The sequence below is a fragment of the Ruditapes philippinarum genome, unplaced genomic scaffold (genome assembly GCF_026571515.1).
Source record: "Ruditapes philippinarum isolate M1 unplaced genomic scaffold, ASM2657151v2 ctg808_1_1_1_1, whole genome shotgun sequence".
In the NCBI taxonomy this organism is placed as follows: domain Eukaryota; kingdom Metazoa; phylum Mollusca; class Bivalvia; order Venerida; family Veneridae; genus Ruditapes; species Ruditapes philippinarum.
In genome coordinates this window covers 202,620-226,553 of record NW_026867265.1, presented here as the reverse complement: position 1 = coordinate 226,553, position 23,934 = coordinate 202,620, and the positions used below count along the sequence as shown (strand labels likewise).

Below are 23,934 nucleotides of genomic sequence, written 5' to 3'. Positions count from 1 at the left end.
TAAATGTTGTTGATATTTTCACTAATATGAAAATGTCATGAAATAAAATATTAAATTTCTGGGTTAATGTAAGTTCCTGTAATCATGTGCTGGTTTGTGCATGTTTAGGCTGCACACATGAACTAAATCACATTTTCTTGTGGTTCAAACTTGGAGGTGGGAGCTGCTTGCAAAAGTATCAGTATAACCTTAATAGATTTTTAGATCACAAGCTGTTTTTGAGGAATGGATTTTCCATGCCTTGCATTTACAATAGTGTACGTCTTTTAAAAATGAAGGGATTTCATTATAAAATACATAAACTGAGCCCCCAATTATGCCCCCATCTGTATAAAGCTGGGTAAAACTGCACCAATATTAATCAAAAATCTCTCTCAGTATTAAGCTCTGACTACTAGAGACTCATTTACAGAAATTCTAGATAAACAAATTGAATGTTTAATTATTTCATTCATTTATAACACTGATAGTAATCAAAGTTACAGTCTGTATATTTAATTTGGCTTTTAAGATATTCCTTAAGTGGTATTTATAATAAGTGGTATTTATTTTGAGTTCTACTAAATTCTGGAACAGAAAAGTATCAATTTTGTTGTAACAAATTCTGTTTAAATGGAATGTTAAACAAAAACAATTCTCAAAGTACATTATAAGACAATTAGGGAGTTCTTTTTTCTTTGACTCTTTTACTTTGTAATGGAATTTACAGACACTTTATATATTATGTATGTAAGACAGCTAGAAGTGTATTAGAAAATCTTCTGATTTAACTTCAGAGCTTCTCATAATAAAACTGCTGATAAATGTTATTATATTGTGGTATGTTTACAGACAAGAAGGAGGTCCGAGACTTGTTTACCGTTACACACTGTTATTATACAGGATTTTAACTGGTATTTTGTGTCCATTTCATGTCTAACAAGCATCCAAGAATTTTATTGATGTAAAATAAAAGAACAAACAGAATACATAATGAGTGGATACAATGTATTAAATCACAAGACCATTGACATGAGGCAGGCATTAATATGTCTTTGATACGAATTGGAGATTTTGTTTTGGAGCATAAGATTAAGCGTTTTATAATGAAGTCATATGTGTCAATGTACACAAGATGATGATATATGTTTCTATGACTATGTTGTTCTTAGGACACCAGATTAAAACAACCGGTGCCCCTTACTCACTGGTTTGGTTTGAATCCATCAAATATTTTTCAATTTAGGGAGTTACTATGTGTGGTATGTAAAGCTTGTCTTTGTCCTCAGTAAAATTACTTACAGTAATGATGTATTTACTTGCCTTCCTGTCATAAAAAGAAAACAGATCATTTGTTTGGTTTGGTCTTAAATTTTTGTTTGTCAGAATGTGTTCAGTGAGCACCTGCAAATTATTACACAAAATGTCACTGTCATTGTTTATTTTCTCCTTGAAGGTAAGCACAATTTTATATTTACCCTAAGAGTCTGCTGTCTGTTTCTTATGACATCAAGCCATTGAAAAAAATATCTGATTTCTAGCAAACAATAAAGATTAATGAAATCTGTCTATATCAGTATTACAAGTTACTATGAGGGATATTTCAAAATAATATCAATATTCAAAAATGATATAAATATTCAAAATTTATATAAATATTAAAAATTACATTTCTTAACACACACATACTTCTATACTTGTATACATTATAAATTTCATGTGTAGAAAACATAATTATATATTTAAATGTGTAGATCTAACTATACACTCAAATGTTCAACAGTGGAGAATATTTTATTTTTTAACTTTGATTACAATTTTAGAGAACATGAGGACTGGGGTGTTAGTGAACTTCTATGGTTACCACTGGTACCTTAGACTTGCTAGTAAAGTGCATAATGAAATTCATATGTTTTTATGTTCATAGTGATTGAATAATTAACTTTAATTTATCTTCAGACAAATAGAGATATTTAATTGTTTAAGAAATTAAGGAGATGTTAAAATTTAGAATTCTTGAACAACCATTGTTTATCAATAATACATTAAATATAATGTTATTGATCATGTTAAGTGTTTTTTTTGCAATACAATTATTTTCTGGATATATTTCATATAAGAATCAGAAAATGTTCAAGAGTAATTAAGTTTTGTAACATAAGAAAAGCATTACTCCTACCTTGTCTGGAAATATTAAATTTTAAAAGAAAATGTCAAAGCAGCAGATAATGAATTCTACCACATATGTTTTAAGTTCTCAAATGTAATTTATTTTATATATATTAAAAAAAAATTACATGGCATTGAAAAAAAAGGGAAAGCCTCGGAGACATTAGTGACATTAGTATTTATAATATGATACAGAAATATTAAAAATTGATTTTCGCTTTTTTTTTTGCACAATGGCTTAGATAATGTATTTTGATTTAATAATTTAATATATGGTAAGTTTTCAATGATATTTTGTAGACAGTACACAGTATTGTTGTAATGACAAAGTCATCACATAATTTATGTGGACATTTTCCATTTATAATGTTTACATTGTATCTCCCTTGTTTACATGTTTCATTTGACATGAATTAATTCATTTATTAAATAATATTGGTACAAAAAATCAAATTTATTTTCCAACATTTCAATTTCAAGTTACATCAAAATTCAGCTGTCCTTCACAATGACTTATACATTTTTCAATGGTAGCTAAATTCCGAGGTTATTCGTGGAGGAAGACCTCATATACATCTCTGTTTCATTCCTTGTATTACGAACAGGCACCTGAATAGAGCCACCAACGTTTCATAAGCTAGCTGGATGGCTTTCTCACATTGTTTGTTTCATTTTACGCCTTTTCCCAACAGTATTTCAGTCATATAGGCGGGTAGTTTCCTAACCATTGTTCCTGGAGAGTTACATCAGTACTAGACTACCTTCCTCCGTGCTAAACTACCAAAGATCTCCACTTTCTCACATGAAAGGATCCAAAATCACTGACAGTATTCAAACCCACAGCAATGAAGGACGAGTGGTTTGAAGTCAACAATCTTAACCACTTTGACCACTTAGTCAATGCCTGGTCACTGATTAAGTGATTAAGAATCACTTAGTCTTCATTGCTGTATATTTGAATTACTCAATAACATTGAATTTTGTGTATGGTTGTTTATTTGTCCAGTTTTAAGTCACACCATTATTTTAAAAGTGGATGAAGACCACAGGTTCTCCTTAGATTGCATATCATTTCAGGCTATAGTGGGCACCTGAGTTAAGCAATTCAACTTATATCTTAGTCTAGCTTGATAACTTCCTCACATGGATGAATCCAGAGTCCCTGATGGGATTTAAATTTACAGTGGTGATGGGCAAGTGATTTGAGGCAGGCAAACTTTACCACTGTCCTGGCCACAGAGGTCCCAAATTTATGTAATCTAAGATGGGTGACTTACAGACAGTATATTTATTATGTAATACACTTGTGTTTGTAGTCTGTTTGAGTATTACACCACATACACACTGAAAATGAGTTATGTGATGAAGCATTTTGTCATGATAGCTGATTAAATATTTGTTAGAAAAAAATTCTAGGTACATGTTTTTTCAGAAACATGTCGAGTAACAATGTTTAAATAGTTATTGTTATAGCTTGTAGCCTGGCAACAGTGGTTACAACAGTGGTATCATTTAATATTCAACATTATAGTACTTCAAGTGTAATGTGTTCTGTTTTGATTGTCTTCTAACTAGACACTTGTTAAATATTTCAAGGAAAATGGCAACTTTAGCCTTGTGGAACAATCTCATTCAGTATGCATACAGCTGTGGATTTCTCACTGTAACATTGAAACACTGGGTTGTATTCAAGAAAATGAGAAATTTATGGAAATAGGGGTAAAACTGATTTAATTTGTGGGGGTAATCAAATCTGCATGGCATCTCATTTCTGAGAACAGCAAGATTTTCCTGAGGCAAAGAGTTAAGCTCTTTTGGAGATAAAATAATCGTAAAATAGAGATCGGAGTATATTACCTTTTAATTTCACATTTTCTGCTTGCCAGTTACAGAACAAATTATAATACTTCATATAAAAATATCATCTAGGAACACTAGTTGATTAAAAAAAAAAAAAAGAATGTTTTGAATGAAATAACTGAATTATTAATTATTACTTTCACATTCAGAACAATCGTCAAGGTCATTCAACACATTAATAACTAATTATATAACTTAATTAGAATTTTTTCAATAATTCCTATTATAAGCTAACATATGTTTAATAGTAATAAAGGTTTCTAAGAAACTGGGTCATATTTTATTTAGAAGTACTTTAATGCTCTTGATTTCTGACTTGTTGCCATAATAAAATACACTCCTAGTTTAACTGCATACTATATTAAAAATAGAATAATAATACTTTTGTTACTATATATAGTAACAAAATTGTCTATGATTTCAACTGATTATGAGTGTATAATAAAGGTTTCTAAGAAACTGGGTCATATTTTATTTAGAAGTACTTTAATGCTCTTGATTTCTGACTTGTTGCCATAATAAAATACACTCCTAGTTTAACTGCATACTATATTAAAAATAGAATAATAATACTTTTGTTACTATATATAGTAACAAAATTGTCTATGATTTCAACTGATTATGAGTGTCACTTGACAGATTATCAGTTTGCAGCCCGCCCAGGCCTATAACTGATAATTGTAATCAGCCGCAGAACATGTGTACGTGCACACTCTCACGTCACATTTTACGTCATCAAAACAGCTTGCTGTAAAAGTGAAAGTAGGTTTTTAGCACAAATAGCTTGATTTTATGTTGAGAACTTTAAGCATAATTTGTACAAACACAGTTTTATTGAAATTTACAGTAAAGAATATAAATACGGCAATTTCATTCAAAGAAAATAAAACATGCTCCTTGATTCTAGTGTACTTTACACACACAAGGGAAGCAACTCTGTAGAAGTAACTGTAAAGTACAAATTTTCAGAGAAAACAAAGGAATTTCAACAAAGAAAACATCAAAGTAACTTAAAAAATGATTTTATTAAATCTATCAAGTGTATTAAAGACATAAATACACGTCATAGACGATCGGAAAGTAACAATTGGACCTGAAATGAATAATGCCCTCGGACTGAAGCCCTCGAGGCCATTATTCATTTTGCGGGTGGATTATCACCTGCCTGCCCTACTCTGCCGTGTATTAATCTTCATAAGTAAATATGTAAGTCATAAGGAGAAATGTATATGGAAAAACTTTTGTTACATTTAGAATCAAGGTATTTTTGTTATGAAATTAATTTCTGCTATATAATTGTCAGTTACTTACAGATCACATTAAAGTCACATGGTATAGGCACCATGAAATATAAGATGTCATAAATTTGTTATGTTTTAGCATAAATACAGAACAAGTGAATGATGAAATATCAAATTTAAAAGTTATCTCAAATAATTTTGCATGCATGAAGACATATCATTAACAAACATAATCATTTGACTTGTTGAAATATTAGTTACAAAATAGTGATAGAAATAAATGATGCGGAAATATTCTAAAAGATAATTTATTTCCTTTTAAGTTTAAATATACATTCAGCGCAATAGAAAAGAGATGTCAATTTCACGTCAGTCATGTGACCCGATATATCTTGGTCGATGATTATCGAGAAGTTAATAAATTTGTCTGGTAATAGACAGTCATTTGAATATTGTTAAATGAAATAAGGAGGTTTTAAAACTTAATTACAAAAAGTTTTATACATTTTAATATATATTTAGAATGATTTTCCCGAAACATCTTTCTGCTATAATTATACAAATTGCCCAGTCCCTGGAAAACTAAATGACAACAGACTCCATGTGTTCCTAGTGTTTGAGGGATCTAGTTTCATCTATAATGTTTTTGTCTAAGCTCTCCCTGTGTGATTTCTGTGCTGAATAATTGATATAGCACCATGAATGGTAGCAGGGAAATATATGTGAGGACACACTATACCAGTAGATTATATAAATTTTCTAGACATAACATAAAACTCTAAATGGTAATGGCTTGCTTTTTGTAGTCAGTGGCATTTCAGTTTTCCATAAAGGCTGTTGTAATGTCCACGTGGACTGGGTACATTTAGCGCTAAGTAGTGATTAACAAAATGTACTTGGCCAGGATAATGACTGCCTTTTAGTATAATAGAGAGACATGGCAGCATACACTCTGTAATTGTATCTAGTTTCTTCGTCTCCTATCTGACAACTAGCCATGTTTATATCATGTATTCACATTATTACATTTGATTCCATTTGATTTACTGGTGATGAATTCTGAAAGGAAAAAAAATGTCTCTGGATGCAGTGCTGCAGTAAATCATTACACACTGTAGAATCATTAGGTAGAAAATGGATTTTCTTAAGTTTTATTGGAGTATTTTATTGCAGGAATAAAAGCTGTAGTAATGTTATATGATTGAGTGGAAGCAGCATGCAAAATTGTAATCAGTTTAACCAGGGAGGAAGAAATCAGGCACCCCCTGCCAATGGAATACATTCTTCTTTTTAACCAATTGGAGATTTCTTCACAGGGGTGTATTGAAGGCATTCTTCTATTATTCAAATTAAAGTTTGTATCCATTTGGGAATACTGAAGCTTGACAAATAAGACCTTGGAAGATTTTTCCACCTTTGCTATTTCAAAGAAAAGATTAAAGGTTTAGGAAATATGCTTTAAAAGTGGCTACACTTCTCAATAATGTACAAGTCATGTAGCTGTAATTTTGAGCGGGGCTTTTGTGACTTTTAAAACTTGATTAAATGCTACAGAAATGATATTAAATGAATTTGATAGACCATTAGACGTGTAATTCAATGGTTGGAGACATTTTCATTTGCTATAAACTTGGAAATTGATTTTACCAAGTGAAGTGAGAACTTGTATACTTATATAATTGAAATAGGTACGTTGTTTCCTGCAATTTATTTAGATGGAGCATTTGTATTCAGTATGATATTAACCCTATCCATGCTGAATTTGTATAATGAATTTGCCCTGCTTTAAATTTGGAACAATCCATTTAATGTTTAAGGTATTTTGGGTATCAAAATAGTGATTTGAAAATAGAGCTACCAACAATAAGCAAGGTCAGACTGTTTGGATGTGTGGGCAGAACTTGCTCTATATACAGGCAAAGGCTTAAATCACTTTCAGTTCCAGCAAGCTAAGGGTCAAGGTCAGTTTGTAACAGAAAGTTTAGAATTAAATTAACACAAAGGAGCATTTGAGTGTCATGGTAGATTTCCTGGAGATTACTAATCATAATTAACCTACTTTAGATAGTAATGAACTTGAACTGCTGACAATAATGAATTGTCTGTTGTTAATTTCTGGAATATTTCTATGTGTTTGATATTTTACTATATGTTGTCATCTAAGATTGTACACAGTAACATTTTTGTGTTGGTGTTATTGTTGTAGTTATTATAATTTTATAGGAACATTTCTGTGGGTTGCCATTTACAATATATTTGAATAATATATGGGAATGTTTTGTATTATATCTTTGTTTTAGTGTCAATGATTTATATTTTCAGATATTTTCTGGGGACAAATTGACAGAAGTATAGAACAATCATGTGTGGTTGTTGTGGAGGTGGAGATGAGGTAAAACTTTCATCAATTATGCTGTTTTATACCCTTTCTTAGCTGTTTTGTCAACATGACAAGTTTCACAGTCAAACAAAACTTATTTACATGAAAGTATATGGTTGTTAGGATGATAGGAAAGTATATTAGTAAACAAAGTATAAGAATAAGAGCAAAGTGTGTGTTTGTTAGGATAAGAGCTAAGTATGTGGTTGTTAGGATAAGAGCCAATAAATTGTGGTTGTTAGGATGAGAGCAAAGTAATTGTGGTTGTTAGAATAAGAGCAAAGTATGTAGTTGTATGGAAAGAGCAAAGTATGTGGTTGTTAGGATAAGAGCAAAGTATGTGTTTGTTAGGATAAGAGCAAAGTATGTGTTTGTTAGGATAAGAACAAAGTGTGTGGTTGTTAGAATAAGAGCAAAATATTTGGTTGTTAGGATAAGGGCAAAGTATGTGGTTGTTAGGATAAGAGCAAAGTTTGTGGTTGTTAGGATAAGAGCAAAGTTTGTGGTTGTTAGGATAAGAGCAAAGTTTGTGGTTGTTAGGATAAGAGCAAAGTATATGGTTGTTAGGATAAGAGCAAAGTTTGTGGTTGTTAGGAAAAAAAGCAAAGTTTGTGATTGTTAGGATAAGAGCAAATTATGTGGCTGTTAGGATAAGAGCAGAGTTTGTGGTTTTAGGATAAGAGCAGAGTTTGTGGTTGTTAGGATAAGAGGAAAGTATGTGGTTGTTAGGATAAGGGCAAAGTATGTTGTTGTTAGGATAAAAGCAAAGTATTTGGTTGTTAGGATAAGAGCAAAGTATGTGGTTGTTAGGATAAGAGCAAAGTAATTGTGGTTGTTATGATAAAAGTAAAATATGTGTTTGTTAGGATAAGAGCAAAGTATGTGGTCGTTAGAATAAGAGCAAAGTATATGGTTGTTAGGATAAGAGCAAAGTTTGTGGTTGTTAGGATAAAAGCAAACTTTGTGGTTGTGAGGATGAGAGCAAAGTATGTGGTTTTAGGATAAGATCAAAGTATGTTGTTGTTAGGATAAGAGCAAAGTTTGTGGTTGTTAGGAGAAAAGCAAAGTTTGTGGTTGTTAGGATAAGAGCAAATTATGTTGCTGTTAGGATAAGAGCAGAGTTTGTGGTTTTAGGATAAGAGCAGAGTTTGTGGTTTTAGGATAAAAGCAAAGTTTGTGGCTGTTAGGATAAAAGGAAAGTATGTGGTTGTTAGGATAAGGGCAAAGTATGTAGTTGTTAGGATAAAAGCAAAGTATTTGGTTGTTAGGATAAGAGCAAAGTATGTGGTTATTAGGATAAGAGCAAAGTAATTGTGGTTGTTATGATAAAAGTAAAATATGTGTTTGTTAGGATAAGAGCAAAGTATGTGGTCGTTAGAATAGTTAGAATAAGAGCAAAGTATATGGTTGTTAGGATAAGAGCAAAGTATGTGGTTGTTAGGATAAAAGCAAACTTTGTGGTTGTGAGGATGAGAGCAAAGAATGTGGTTTTAGGATAAGATCAAAGTATGTTGTTAGGATAAGAGCAAAGTATGTGGTTGTTAGGATAAGAGCAAAGTATGTGGTTGTTAGGATAAGAGCAATTAAATGGTTGATAGGATAAAAGCAAAGTTTGTGGTTGTTGGGATAAAAGCAAACTTTGTGGTTGTGAGGATGAGAGCAAAGTATGTGGTTTTAGGATATGAGCAAAGTATGTTGTTGTTAGGATAAGAACAAAGTATGTGTTTGTTAGGATAAGAGCAAGGTTTGTGGTTGTAAGGATAAAAGCAAAGTATTAACATAGTAAGAGAGTAAAGTATGTGTCTGTTAGGGTAAGAGAAAAATATAAACATTGCATGTGGCAAAAAAATGTGTAAACATAGTACTTGGTTTTAATTATTTTGTATGCAAATCTCTTAAAGTACAAATTAAAAGTGTGACAAGTGTAAACATAAAGAGTTAAGTTACTTTAAAACTGTGCTATATTTATTTTTTATAGCATGATTGATGAATTTTAGTTTATCTAACCAATGATTTATGATCCTGAAGATGTTTTAATGTATCTATTAATGTTGAAATGAAAAGTGTCATAAGTAACACTCATATGCAAACACTTTGATGTTCAGATTTTGTCACAATCCATTAAAGGCAGTCAAAGTTGTAATTACTCTATACACATATAAAAACACACTGACATTTAACAATAAAGTAACTAAAATATTTAATTTTGAAAAAGGCTTGTTTGGTGAATATTCAACATTTTTGGCCAAGCTGTACGATTTATAATGTAAAATAGTTGACCATGCAAACACCCATCCTATATAGCTAACATGGGACTCTTAACTGACCAAATAGACCAAATATTTATCTAAAGAACTTATGTTTAGTATCAAGACTGAGATTAAATGAGTACTGTTGAAACAAATGAACATTATTTTGATGATAATCTAATTATTTTACCTGATTAATGTTTATCAATTATGTTTGAGGAGAATATGAACATCTAGACAGAGTGATTTCTGTAAAAGGGACATTAGGGTAACATTTGATAGCTTTGTTCTGTATATTAAAGTACACAAGATAAAGATTAATATATTATTGTATATTGTATATATTGCATATAATTATGTATGTATAATGCATATATATTGTATGATGCATTATGAAATCATTACATTAGTGACTTATAGGCCTGTCGGGCTGGGTGCTATAATTGTACACATATATAATTGTTATTTGTATTTGACTATGCACATATCACAATAATAAACATTTTACTTTACTTACGTACTTATATTTCTAGAATGAAGATAGAGTGGATTTACAGCATCCGGTGAAGAATCGAGGATGTACAGATCTACTTGTTCTCATCTTGTTTGTCTTGTTCTGGGCTGGCATGGTAAGGATATTTTCACCATTTTATATGTCTGACAATTACATCAGTTAGAGTCTCTCTGTTGCTTGTAATAATTGTTTCATTGTGAGAATGCTTTAATCTGATTACACCTGTGCAAAAAATGAGGCATTCACAATCTTGAGCTCTATCTTGAAATGTTTGAAAAGACTTGTCAAATGTTTTTGTTTTGACACATAGCAGAAAAAAAAACTACTTTTTTCAAAAAAGCTATCAAGAAAAAAAAACTCGAAACTTCAGAATAGATCAAATCAAACAACATAGAGTGAAAGTATCTCAATGTAGATATATCAGTTTTATAATACTTGTAAAAGAAAAATAACTGTATTTTTATTGACTTATAGTTCTTATCTTGAATTTTTACATGATAAAAGTGCAATAAACAAATACTATCAACCCAATAAACATTGCATCAACTTTTTGTTTCCTCTGCCAGAACTTTACAAGATTTCTAATTTAGCATGGCCAGTTTTTAAAGACAATCAGATATTGTATTGGTCGGTTGTAAAAGGTTGTATGGTTGATTTTACTCTGGTGCTGGCTCCTGGTTAAAATAATGCTCAAAACATACACCTAAAGTCTTCCTACACCAGCAAGTTGCCACATGACATTTATCAGTGGCAAAGTGAATTAAAACACTACAAAATAACAAACAAATTTTCCACAAATTGAGCAGGTCTCATTTGCTACAGTATATACAAAACTATAGTGTTAGAACTTAGAATACTGTATTATTCTCAGTACAAATGTATATAACATCACTCGTAGATAAGAGTCTCTATAATAAATCTCTCCTCCTAGCTGATAATATCATTTTTATTTACTGAAGTGAAATATACAAGTTAACTAAATAGTCTCTCATCTTATACAGGTAATTGACAAACAAGAAATTCCTGGCAAATTGGCAACATACATACATGTTTTCTTATGTTATATACCAAGATAAACATACATTTACTGAAACTGTGGGCAGAATTTAATCTGAGTTTATTTTGTGAAAAGAAAAAGACAACATATTAACAATTGCATTCATAGACAGAATGTTCTGATCATTGATGAGATTTAAACAATTAGATAAAAAAATTATCTACCATATAACCAATATTCATGGCTTTAAGTAATAAGACCCTTTACATCAACCTATACGGGAATTGTGACTTTTATTAGAATAATCATTTATATCCCCTTGAGTGACTTTGAATGAAATATAAAGAATGAATAATAAACAAAAAATGTATAGTGTTATGTGTTTAAGCCCTCACTAAATCAGTCTCAAAAATGAAAACAAAAATGTCAAAGACAAAAATCAAAATTCCTATGTGCATCAAGTTTTTGTTACTAATGAGGAAATAAATCTAGAACACAAAAATAAGATCACAAATCAGCAATTTAGTTGATTAATCCCTTGTGAATATCTTCCTTAACTTTTGTTGTTAAACTTTCTGTATTTTCATGAATCAATAGAGGATACTAAAGTCAAAAGTAAATCCGCCCTGCAACTTTTAAAGCAGCATGCCTCCAGATTTGTGCTAATTTTCATGATAATTTGTAAAATATATTTAAAAATAAAATATTGATGAGTAAACAAAGGAAGTAATTTAAACATTGCAAGTCACTTAAATTCTATGAAAATTACCAAAAGATAGGTCAGAATATGTTGAAATAGCCCTAAATACTGCATTAGTTGCTCAGTAGAAATATGGTGTAAATACCACAAAATCTGTCATTAATTGTATGTAACATGTAACTTATTTCTTGAATTGCGAATATTTTTACTTTTCTTAAAATCTTAGTACAATTTCCTCAAGGTTGATTTTTTTGAAGCATTAAGGCTCATCTGGAGACATACAGATTTAATGCTATAAGGTTAGAATGTTTGAGACATAGGTGTATTTGAAAAAATATTTGTCAATACCTCTTTCAGACCAACTAGACTGAAGAGTTTAGATAATTGATTAGGTGGCTCGGTGATAGATTTTTTGTTTTGTTCTATTTTAGATATTTATAGCTGCATTTGGTATCATACATGGTGATGCATTCAGGCTTGTGTACGGCTATGACAGCTTTGGTAACACATGTGACGCTGATAATTCTGACAGGAAAATTGAAAATGTGACATTATCTGGCAGGAATATGAAGGGACGGCGGTAGGTTAACATGTACAATCATATGATTTAGTTTTCCTTAAAGAAACATATCTACAACTAAATGCAAAACTAATATAGCTCACACAATTTTTTTTGTACTTACCTTTTTTTACACAAAGGCTTTTTAATGCTAAAAATAGATCTTAAGAATATTGCATGACATGGTTTTAAAATTCCAATAAGCAATAAACCTAATAAACAATAAAGTTAAACTATAGCTATAATTCCTTTGCTACCCTAAAATTTAATTGAGCAGATCTTTTAATTGAAACTTAATACTTAGAAAAATGTAAACACATAAAATGTTGATCAAATGGTCATTTGTTTTTAGCCCTTAGGTTTTCTTTCTTACATCAAAAATGTTAGACAAAAACTGTGAGATACGCTTGAATTACAGAATGTAGGAGCTACTAGAGTATATAATATTTATTGTTTTATTAGCATATGTAGCCATATCTTTTGATATTTCTGAAAAAATCTGATTAAAGCTCTATACTTTAAACATTTTTTGTCGCATAGCAACCTATAATTAAATGATTTAATTTAGCTAATCATATTTATATAATATCTATGCAACTGAATATAATTAAATCATGATAAAAATGGAGAAAAAAGATGATAACATAAATAAGATAAAGAGGGGAATAGTTAAATATAAAAAGTACTGATGTAAACACGGTATTATATATTATTATGATGTCGCCCAGCACATATATCTACTGTGTGTTCTGCAAGTTACGTTCCTGCAAAAAGAAAATCAAAAATTGTCATAGCTTTATTTCTACATGTTCTTAATTGTCATTGTTATATGAACAAAAACAACTTCAAGGTCACATACAAAGATCAAGGTCACATACAAAGGTCAAGATCAGATAATGTAATGAAAATATGTATTTGACTTACTGAGTCAAATGTGACAGGCTTATTTTGAGACAAGGACACTCTTCTTTCATGTAAATGACCTCCCATGTAATAAGATAATTAGCATAAACAGTGTAACAAGTTAACCTGTATTTGGTATGAATCTCTAGTGATGTAAACAATTAGAAATTGTTGCTGGTGAACATCTACATGATGTTATTATAGTTGTCAGAAGAATTATTTTGATACATCTATTATTTAACTTTACAGGTATGTTTTCTTCATGGATGTACAAGATCCATTCAGATCAAAATGTATATGTGTAAATAGATGTCCAGAGAAAAAGCTGGACAACATAGAGGATGTAAAGTTGTTTAGTACAACAACCGGCTCTGAACTCTGTGAATACGGTATCAAACCAGATGATTATCCTTCCCAGAGAAGATCAAAGAAAGGACCATGTCCTGTTACACCTGTGCTAGCAAGGTATAATTCTTTTCTCAATTTGTTTAAGCCTCTAATGTCATTGCTAATTAATTAATAACTTTAATTTTAAAATACCATAAGGTTATGCTGCACTGTGCTTAGTTCTAGCTTTGATATTATAATCATGTATATTCTAAATGAATTAGGATAATTATATACTTTTTGATCAGGATCAATGAACTTTAAAGATTTTGATTTCTGCAAAGTTATACAATTTACGATCTTTTCTTTCTATCAAAGACAATGTCAATGTAAATGTAGTAATACAATGGCACATTAATGATCATAGTTTCGGAGTTATGCCCCATTTTAACCTTGAATTTTTACCTACACATGTGGTGCTCTTGTTTTTACAAAAACAAAATCTGTATTAGTCCCTAAGCTAATAGACATCAAACTATTCCCTCAAAATGACGGACATTCTGTTCCTAGAGTAGAGTTTCAACAAATAATTCACACAAATTATTAACCAAATTGGCCAGTTGTGATGGTAATCATGATGTTATTTTGCTGGACCTATCTAAATGATTATTTAAATACTTTTATTTCAATAAAGAAGCTAAAAAATTAAATCCATGACGAAGGAATAAATTGTAACTTCTATCTAATAAATCATGTAAGATTGAAAGTATTTATTTCAAACATTGAAATTTTACGTCTCATTATTAATAATAATTGAAGAATTATGATTTATTGCTATGAATAATTTATTGTTTATAAATTGCAGATGAGGAATTCAGATTCTGGTTATAATTTTCACAAATGCAGTCACAAAAAATAAATGAAATATTATAATTTTAATGTTATATAATAATGATGATTTTATGTATTTAAAGTAATTAAGTATTGTAATATAGAACAGGCATTCTTGGATTAGAAGAAATATTTTGATGTTCAATATAATGTATAAATCTTGTTTGTATTTGAGGGATATCATCTTTGTCCATATAACAGAAATAGAGATCTGAAATGCTAATTTACAAGAGGAAAAGATAAAAAGTAAACTTTCAAAAATGATATATGCATGTCAAAAATTATATAGAATACTTATGTAGATTAAGAAAGTCAGCTGTTTAAATTTGGTTTCTTTTTATGCACCTGGGCATATAGTAATTGAACCGTCCGTCCGTCTGTCTGTCCGAGCAAACATTTTGGGTTTAGGGGCTATATAACAGTAAAGAGAACAAAAGAGAACAATAGGTTCATTCCGTGATTGATCAAAGGGTTTATGGGCTAGTAGCCCTTAAGAAAACAAAGAAAATAACAAAGAAAATAGCCCCTAAACCAAAAATGTTGGCTCGTCCGTCCGTCCGTCTGTCCATCTGTCCTAGAACGGCAACGTTGGATTTTTCTTAAGTTCTACCTGTACCAATGGCTTCATAATTTACACACTAACTAATCCATACAAAGTTAATGATCTGGGCAAGTTACATAACTATGGCTTCTATTTGCACCAAGTTATGGCCCTTTTCAGCACTTAGAAAATGAATAATGGTTAACCTAAACCGGCAAGTTGGAAATATCTTATGTTCTATCTGAACTAATGGCTTAATAATTTTTACACTTACTTATCAATACAATGTACATGATATTGCCAAGTTATATAAATGTGCCATCCATTTTCCCAGTAATTTCCCTTTTTATCACTTTGAAAATAGGGTCTTGTATGGTTAACTTATTCCGCCAAGTTGGATTTATCAAAAAATTTCACCTAATTACTTAATTTATTTAATGATATCTTTCATATTTGGTAGGTGGATACCTTTAACGGTCCTCTAATTTTTTGTGGAGTTAGGCGTCTCTAGGTCAAGGTCAAAGTCACTTGTGTAAAAAAATAAATCTAAACATTTCTGCTCATACAGCCTTTATTTTTAAGTTAATGTCTTTCATGTTTATAATAGTCATACCAAGGGAGGTCCTCTTCCTTTTCCTTTAGTAAGGGGTCATTTGGGTCAAGGTCACCAATGTCAAAAATAGATTTTTTTACACTTTTACAGGTGTATTAACCTTATTCTATCGACAGATGTCTTGTATATTTTGTAGGAACATAAAATTGAGGTATTCTCATTTGGATGGAGGTAGGGGTCAGTTGGGTCAAGGTCACCAGTGCTAAAAATAGATTTTTACACTTTTGCTCATACAGCCTTTATTTATTGACAGATTTGTATTATAATTGGTAGGAAGATAACTTACATTGTATTCTTCCTTTGGATGGAGTTAGGGGTCAGTTGGGTCAAGGTCAACAGTGCTAAAAATAGATTTTTACACTTTTGCCCATACAGCCTTTATATATTGACAGATTTATTTCATATTTGGTAGGAAAATAAGTTGCATGATATTCTTCCTTTGGATGGAGTTAGGGGTCAGTTGGGTCAAGGTCACCAGTGCTAAAAATAGATTTTTTACACTTTTGCCCATTTTAAATATTGTTACTGACAAGAATCTGAGCCTGGGGCATTTGTGTTTAACAAACATGTTCTTGTTTTTATATAATTATTAAGATGGAAATATAATTATGAAGAATTAAAATGTTTATTCAGTAAACAATAACCTCCCAGAATGCTATTAGGGACTAGACTTGTGCCCTTTGTCACTTTATAGAGCCAAGCTAGTCTACATATACATAAAGTTTGTCCAGATTTTATAGTCCTGGACATTGATTTTATAGTCCTGGACATTGATGGCTTGGCTGATTAATTGCATTACATGTAGTTTGATATTGAAGTCCCATGTATTAATGAGGGACTGATCCAACTTAAAGCAAGGCATTAAAAGTCCAGTCATTATACAGTTTTTAATTAAATGATTAAAAAAGTTAATTAGACCAATAATGATATTATTATAATATTCCTGTATATAACCGTCATGTAAGTATCGTGAGGTACTTTGATACACATGAGATGTAGATGGTGCCATGTTTTATTAGTATGTAATCTATATAAAATCTGTGTTCTGTCTGCACCTCTGTCACCATATACTGTAATTAGAGAGGAAATTCTGTCTACAGATGCTGTTAAATGTCACCCCAGATAATATATTCTAGTCACTGGTAGCACGTGTAAATCTCAATATACAACCTACCAGTATAATATACTTCCTAATGAAATATTCTCCCCATAGTAGTCCTTCCCTATTACTTATATTGTCCTGAATGAAGGCAGATATTTTCTACAGTGAAATTTAAAGAGACGGGCTGCAGCTCCTGTGTTTATTATTGTTTGAACAATGACATTAAAGTGGTATTTTAGATGTATCGGTGATGCATCTAAAATACCACTTTAATGTCATTGTTCAAACAGTAATAAACACATGAGCCTGACATGATGTGCTATATTTGTACTTTACTTCACTTTATGAGCTGCAGCCTGTCTCTTTATATTTCACTGAAATGTCACACTAACTGCAAACTAACTTTAGATTGAGAAATTTAAGTAATTAGTCTTAAAGTTTTAACTCTATATAAGAAAATGCTTTTTATGCCACCACAGCATCTGCGATGCGGTGGCATATAGCGATTCACCTGTTTGTGTGTGTGTGTGTTTGTTTGTGTGTGTGTGTGTGTTATATAGATTATATAGTGAACTTAAAAAAATCTTCTTGTGAAAAACCACTTGTCCAATTTCAACCAAACTTGGCATGATTGATCCTTGGGTGAAGGGCTTCCAAAGTTGTTCAAAGAATTTCATTCCATGCAGAAATCTGGTTGCCATGGCAACCAAAAGGAATTATAAGAATAAATTTAAAAAATCTTCTTGTAAAGACCCAGAAGGCCTAGAGCTTAGATATTTTGCATAAGGCATTGTCTGGTAGACCTCTACCAAGATTGTTCAAATTATAGCCCTGGGGTCAAAAAATCGCCCCACCCTGGGGTCATTGATTTTCACTATATGTACATATAGTAAAACTTAAAATACCTTCTTGTAAAGACCCAAAAGGCCCAGAGCTTAGATATTTTGCATAAGGCATTGTCCTTGTAGACCCTTACCAAGAGTGTTCAAATTATAGCCCTGGGGTCAAAATCGGCCCCGCCCGGGGGGTTATTGAATTTAACTATATGTACATATAGGAAAAAACTTAAAATACCTTCTTGTAAAAACCCAAAAGGCCTAGAGCTTTGATATTTTGCATAAAGGCATTGTGTAGTGAACCTCTAGCAAGATTGTTCCAAATTATAGCTTTGGGGTCAAAAATCGGCCCGCCCCTGGGGTCATTGGTTTTCTTTATATGTATATTGTAAAAACTTTATCAGTAAAAAACTTTAAAAACATTTCTTCTAGCAATTGACAATGCTAGAGGTTAGATATTTTGCATGAAACATTGTTGTAGTGAACCTCTAGCAAGATTGTTCAAATTATAGCCCTGGGGTCAAAATTGGCCCCACCCCAAGGGTCGTTGATTTTCACTATGTACATATAGTAAAAATTAAAAAAATCTTCTTGTCTGAAGGTACAAGGCTTAGAGCTTTGATATTTGCGTATATAGTATCATCCATGGGTCCTCTACTAAAAGTTGTTTTAATTATGTCCCTAGTTTAAAAAAATTGCCCTGCCCTAGAGGCGATAGTTTTCCTTAAATGTATACAGTAAAAAACTTGAAAAACCTTCTTCTCTGAATTGACAAAGCTAGAGGTTAAATTTATGGCATGAGACTTTGGGAATGAACCTCTACTAAGATTGTTCAAATTATAGCCCTGGGTCAAAAAGATTGGGTCCGCCCCGGTTCATTGATTTTCATAATGTACATATAGTAAAAAAAAAAAAAATAAAAGCTATTTTTGTCTGAAGGTACAAGGCATAGAGCTATGATGTTTGCTATATAATATTCATCTGTAGGTCCTCTACCAAAGTTGTTTCAAATTTTTCCCCTGGTGTCAAAATCAGGCCCCTGCCTGGGGGGCAGTGATTTTCATTAAGAACACATAATAAAAACAGAAACTAAAACAAAATGTTTTCTGAATGGAGAAGCTACAGCTTAGATATTTGACTTGAAATGTTGTTTAGTGGGACCTGTATCAAGATTTTTTAATTAAATCCTTGGGTCAAAATTTTGCCTTGCCCACAGGGACAGTGACTTACTTTCGTGTCCTTTTGATGTACAGCAATTGAAATTTTGACCATGTGCACAGTTTTAGTTGTAAAAATTGAACTTTTATATCAAGTGACCTAGATTTTGATTATGTGACCTACTTTCTTGTCCTTGATGTACAGCTATGAAATTTTGAACCATGTGCACAGATTAAGATGTAAAGTGAACTTTTTGATATCAGCTGACCTAGATTTTGACAAAGTGTCTTACTGTGTTGTCCTTTGATGTAGTCATGGAATTTAGGCTGTCGTCTGCTTATCTTTCTGCAAGAATGCTAGCAGTTTATAGTAATACGTTGGTTTTTGCATTGTACCGGCACATCCAGACAATAATATACGAGGTTAATAAAAGACCTGTTCTTCAACAGTATTTGTTCCTACACTTCTATTTAGTGTTGTATTAATGCGGTGGCATAGCATTTTCTCAAATGCAATCTTGTTTTTAAATAATGACCTGCCTTGTTGTCTTTTACATATATGATGTGTTACATGAATGAATACCATAACATATATTCATTAATATTCTCATATTAAATCATCTAGCTCATAGCCATGAGGGGACTAAGTATTGTATGTATATGATGCAAAATTATGAACATCTAAAATTACAACTTTACATATATTATATCAAAATCACTGATATGATAAAGCTCAATATATATATAATGGCAGCACTAAATAGATGTGCCATTTCAGTTACCAATGGACCTCAAGTGCTCTAAAACTGCATAGCAATATAAATCTGTTAACATTTCAATGAAAGTCTTTTTTCCAAGAGTCTGAGTACAGAGTTGTTTCCTGTTAGTAAATATATAGATTTCTTTGAAATGAACAAGTGGATCAACTTTAATTGTCTATTAAAACTAAAGCTGACATTAACTATTCTCCCATGTATTGTTAATTCAACATTCTGTATTTGATCTCAAGATCTGTGTAAAGAAATATGTGATATTTTACTCTAGGGAAATAGGCCATCATTAATGTAAGAGTAAATTCTATGGTGAAAGCATTAAAACAGATCACTTTAAAATTCTCTCAAACATTTGCATGTTAGTAAAAATCTCTTGAAATAAAATATAAATTCTTGGAAAGTTATAACATGTGTTAAAAACGTTCTGTTTGTTACCTCAGGTTCAGACTTTATAAATCAATATTTGGTTTCAATTATTCAAGGGTTTTAGGCTTTATTTCAGCATTAAAATGAAAGTGAAACATGAAATATATAGAAGGAATTGTTATGTATCAATTGTTAATGTTAATACTGTAGACTGCATTATGTTTTATTTACAATTGGAAATCATGGAAGCTAGGGGCCTCTGTCACTAAGCTATTACAGACACTCATGTACCCCTCACTGTTGTTGGTTCAAATCCTGCCAGGGACAATGTATTCTTTCATGTTGCTAGTTTAAGGAAGGTCCATGGTTGTACTCAGGTGCCTGCTCATGAGTGAAATAATGTATGGCTGGCCATGCAATGTCTTTGTCCACCAGAAAAGCTAGAATGTGCCCTTTGTTAACTAGCAACTGTAACAATTTCTGCCAACAGTATTATAGAGTCAGGTCAACATGTACATTGATGCACACTGATAGGGCTTTATGCTATTGTTTGTTCAGTCCTATTATAATCCTGTTAACAAAATTCTGGTTGCTGTGATGATGTTAAAAGAATCAGTTGTTTCATTACATTTGAAAAAAAGTTTGCTATATAAGTACTTGTATCAGAAATGAATGTAAACACACATTGGTGGCATAAGATTTTTATGATAATGAAATCAGAGGAAAAAAGTGATCTCAAGATTTTAGATTTCACAAACTGTAGATACTAAAACAGTGACTTGTTAACAATTTCTTTGAAAAAAAAACACAACTATTTTCATTGGTTGAGAAAGAATGTAAGAAATCAGGATACTTCATTTTATGATTTTTCCAGACAAAATTTATAATTATCAATGCAATATAAACTTAGTCTGTAAGGTGAATAGTCAAGAAAGTTTGACTGAGTGTGTATACCAATGTTGTATGTTTTGAATTATAGTAATGTGAAAGCTATAATAGATCTGATATATTTCAGCGTCCCATTACTACATGTGTGTATTCCGAAGGAGTTGACAACTTTAAGCTTTGATATACAGAATTCATTGATAGCTTATTTAAACTCGCGAGACATATTTCACAAGGTGCTCAGTGATCTAGTTAATGCCTGGAAGGAAATGATGTTGCTTACTTTATTTTCTATAGGTACTCAACATAACTTGTTCACTGTTCATGTTATTTTTGTTCACTCTGCATTTTGTGTTGTAATTGAACCTTTTATATTAGCTGATTTGTTTTGAATGTTAAGAATAAATGAACTTGTTATGAAGTAAAAGAAGGCCTGTCATCAGGCTCAAGTAACTTACGTTCAGGAGGATATAAAAGTTTTAATTGTTATGGAATTAAGTTTTTAGACCATTCTGGAAATTTGAGATACACAAGGTCTTACTAAGAATGTATGTGAAATTGCTTCTGTAGACAAATTATACATTTAAGAAAAAAATCATCTTTATGTTCGAATTTGGACATGTTCTTGTTTTGATACACTTGTAGTATTAGAGATTGGTACTTGAAAAAAAATTATAAAACTGTTGTACTCAAAACTTGCAAACATCTGCTATTATAAATACTAATTTATAAAATATGTTATACCAGAAATTTATACATTTATATATTACTATGAAATCTACATAACAAAAACAAAACAGCTTGTATATAAAGGTTCAGTTTTGGTTCATATGTCACTGTTTGTACTTGGTTTGGATTTTTTATCACATGGTTCATGAATATATTAAATAGATTTAAAAATGAATAAAGAATATTTTATAAAGACACAGACTGTTATGACATTTTGGTTGCACACTGGACATATAATCAGGTTTTTTACAAAACAAGTACTGTTAATTTAACATCAGCAGCTGAAGGAAGAAGATATTTAGCCTCTTTTGATTGATATTTTAAGTTTTTATATTTGAATGTTTTAAAGTTTGACAGATTGTAATACTAATGATAACTTTGTTGTTTATTTGGCTTATAAATGATGAATGAATATTGAAAACTCATGTGTATGAATCAGAACATTTAATTTGAAATAGCTTCCAATGTTTGCTTTTTGCCCCTACCCTTTATACCGCTATAGTTATTAGAGTTTTTATGCCCCGGCCATATAGTAATTGAACCGTCCGTCCATCTGTCTGTACGAGGTTAACCTAGAACGGCAAGTTGGATTTTTCTTGAGTTCTACCTGTACCAATGGCTTCATAATTTACACACTTACTAATCCATACAAAGTATATGATCTGGGCAAGTTACATAACTATGGCTTCTATTTGCACCAAGTTATGGCCCTTTTAAGCACTTAGAAAATGAATAATGGTTAACCTAAACCGGCAAGTTGGAAATATCTTATGTTCTATCTGAAGTAATGGCTTAATAATTTTCACACTTACTTATCAATACAATGTACATGATATTGCCAAGTTATATAAATGTGCCATCCATTTTCCCAGTAATTTCCCTTTTTATCACTTTGAAAATAGGGCCTTGAATGGTTAACCTATTCAGCCAAGTTGGATTTACCAAAAAATTTTACCTAATTACTTAATTTATTTAATGATATCTTTCATATTTGGTAGGTGCATACCTTTAACGGTCCTCTAGTTTTTTGTGGCGTTAGGCGTCTCCAGGTCAAGGTCACTTGTGTAAAAAAATAAATCTAAACATTTCTGCTCATACAGCCTTTATTTTTAAGTTAATGTCTTTCATGTAAAATTGTTTATAATAGTCATACCAAGGAAGGTCCTCTTCCTTTTCCTTTAGTAAGGGGTCATTTGGGTCAAGGTCACCAATGTCAAAAATAGGTTTTTTACACTTTTACAGGTGTATTAACCTTATTCTATCCACATATGTCTTATATATTTTGTAGGAGCATAAAATTGAGGTATTCTCATTTGGATGGAGGTAGGGGTCAGTTGGGTCAAGGTCAACAGTGCTAAAATTGGATTTTTACACTTTTGCTCATACAGCCTTTATTCATTTTTTACTATTTTCCTAAAGGTTAAATTTTTTTTTTAAATATTGTTACTGACACAAATCTGAGCCGGGGGCATTTGTGTTTAACAAACATGTTCTTGTTTCGCAATCAAAATGAGGCAAAACAGCATATTTAAGTTGATGATCCAAACAATGTGCTGGCTGATATTGCACTGGCAGCATGGGTAACAAAAAATTCAATTTCTGCTAACAATTATAAACATCTTGTATATCAATTATATATTGTTGAAAATGCAAGTTAAGTTTGGCTTTTGCAAGTTAAAATTTCATTCTGGTACTCGCAAAAATTTGCAAGTGCACATGAAAGTTAATTTTTCATCGATAAGAATACGATTTTTGCTCAAAACAATGAAATATATCATTTTAGAATCAATTAAAAATGTTGAATGTAGTACATGTGAGGAAATGTCCTTAACATTTAATCTGTATATGAACTTGACCAACAGAAAGACATAGTGTTGCTATACCATATATTTCTGTAGCTGTCTGAAGCAATACGGACCTCCATGTTCGTGTTAGAAACATGAACATTTTAAAAATTGTCAAAATTTTGTCAAGTGTAAATTTAAGTGTGATTCAACATTGTGTGTGGCATTTAACTATTTACAGAAATCACCAATAACATGTCAAATTTGTGCAGGAATATTACCTAATAATCAGGTAGAAATATGACAATTAATTTAGTAGATTGTGTCTCATTCTGTATATTACATGCAAAGGGTCTCTTGAAATTTAGATGTCTATACA

General features: G+C 31.1%; 1 protein-coding gene across 7 annotated transcripts in view; it reads left to right on the top strand.

Moving 5' to 3' along the window:
- LOC132735453 (choline transporter-like protein 1) overlaps positions 1-23,934 on the top strand; it is an 80,241-nt gene that overhangs the window by 32,571 nt on the left and 23,736 nt on the right. For 5 of the 7 annotated variants that reach the window (XM_060722404.1, XM_060722405.1, XM_060722406.1 and 2 more), the window contains 4 exons: positions 7,572-7,641; positions 10,412-10,507; positions 12,521-12,669; positions 13,801-14,016. In XM_060722404.1, coding sequence (XP_060578387.1) covers positions 7,612-7,641; positions 10,412-10,507; positions 12,521-12,669; positions 13,801-14,016 — 491 coding nt within the window. In that variant the 5' untranslated portion in view covers positions 7,572-7,611. Of the gene's footprint in view, positions 1-6,357; positions 6,377-7,571; positions 7,642-10,411; positions 10,508-12,520; positions 12,670-13,800; positions 14,017-21,172; positions 21,340-23,934 lie in introns of those variants that run through there. The other 2 variants (XM_060722408.1, XM_060722410.1) reach the window with 2 other exon arrangements.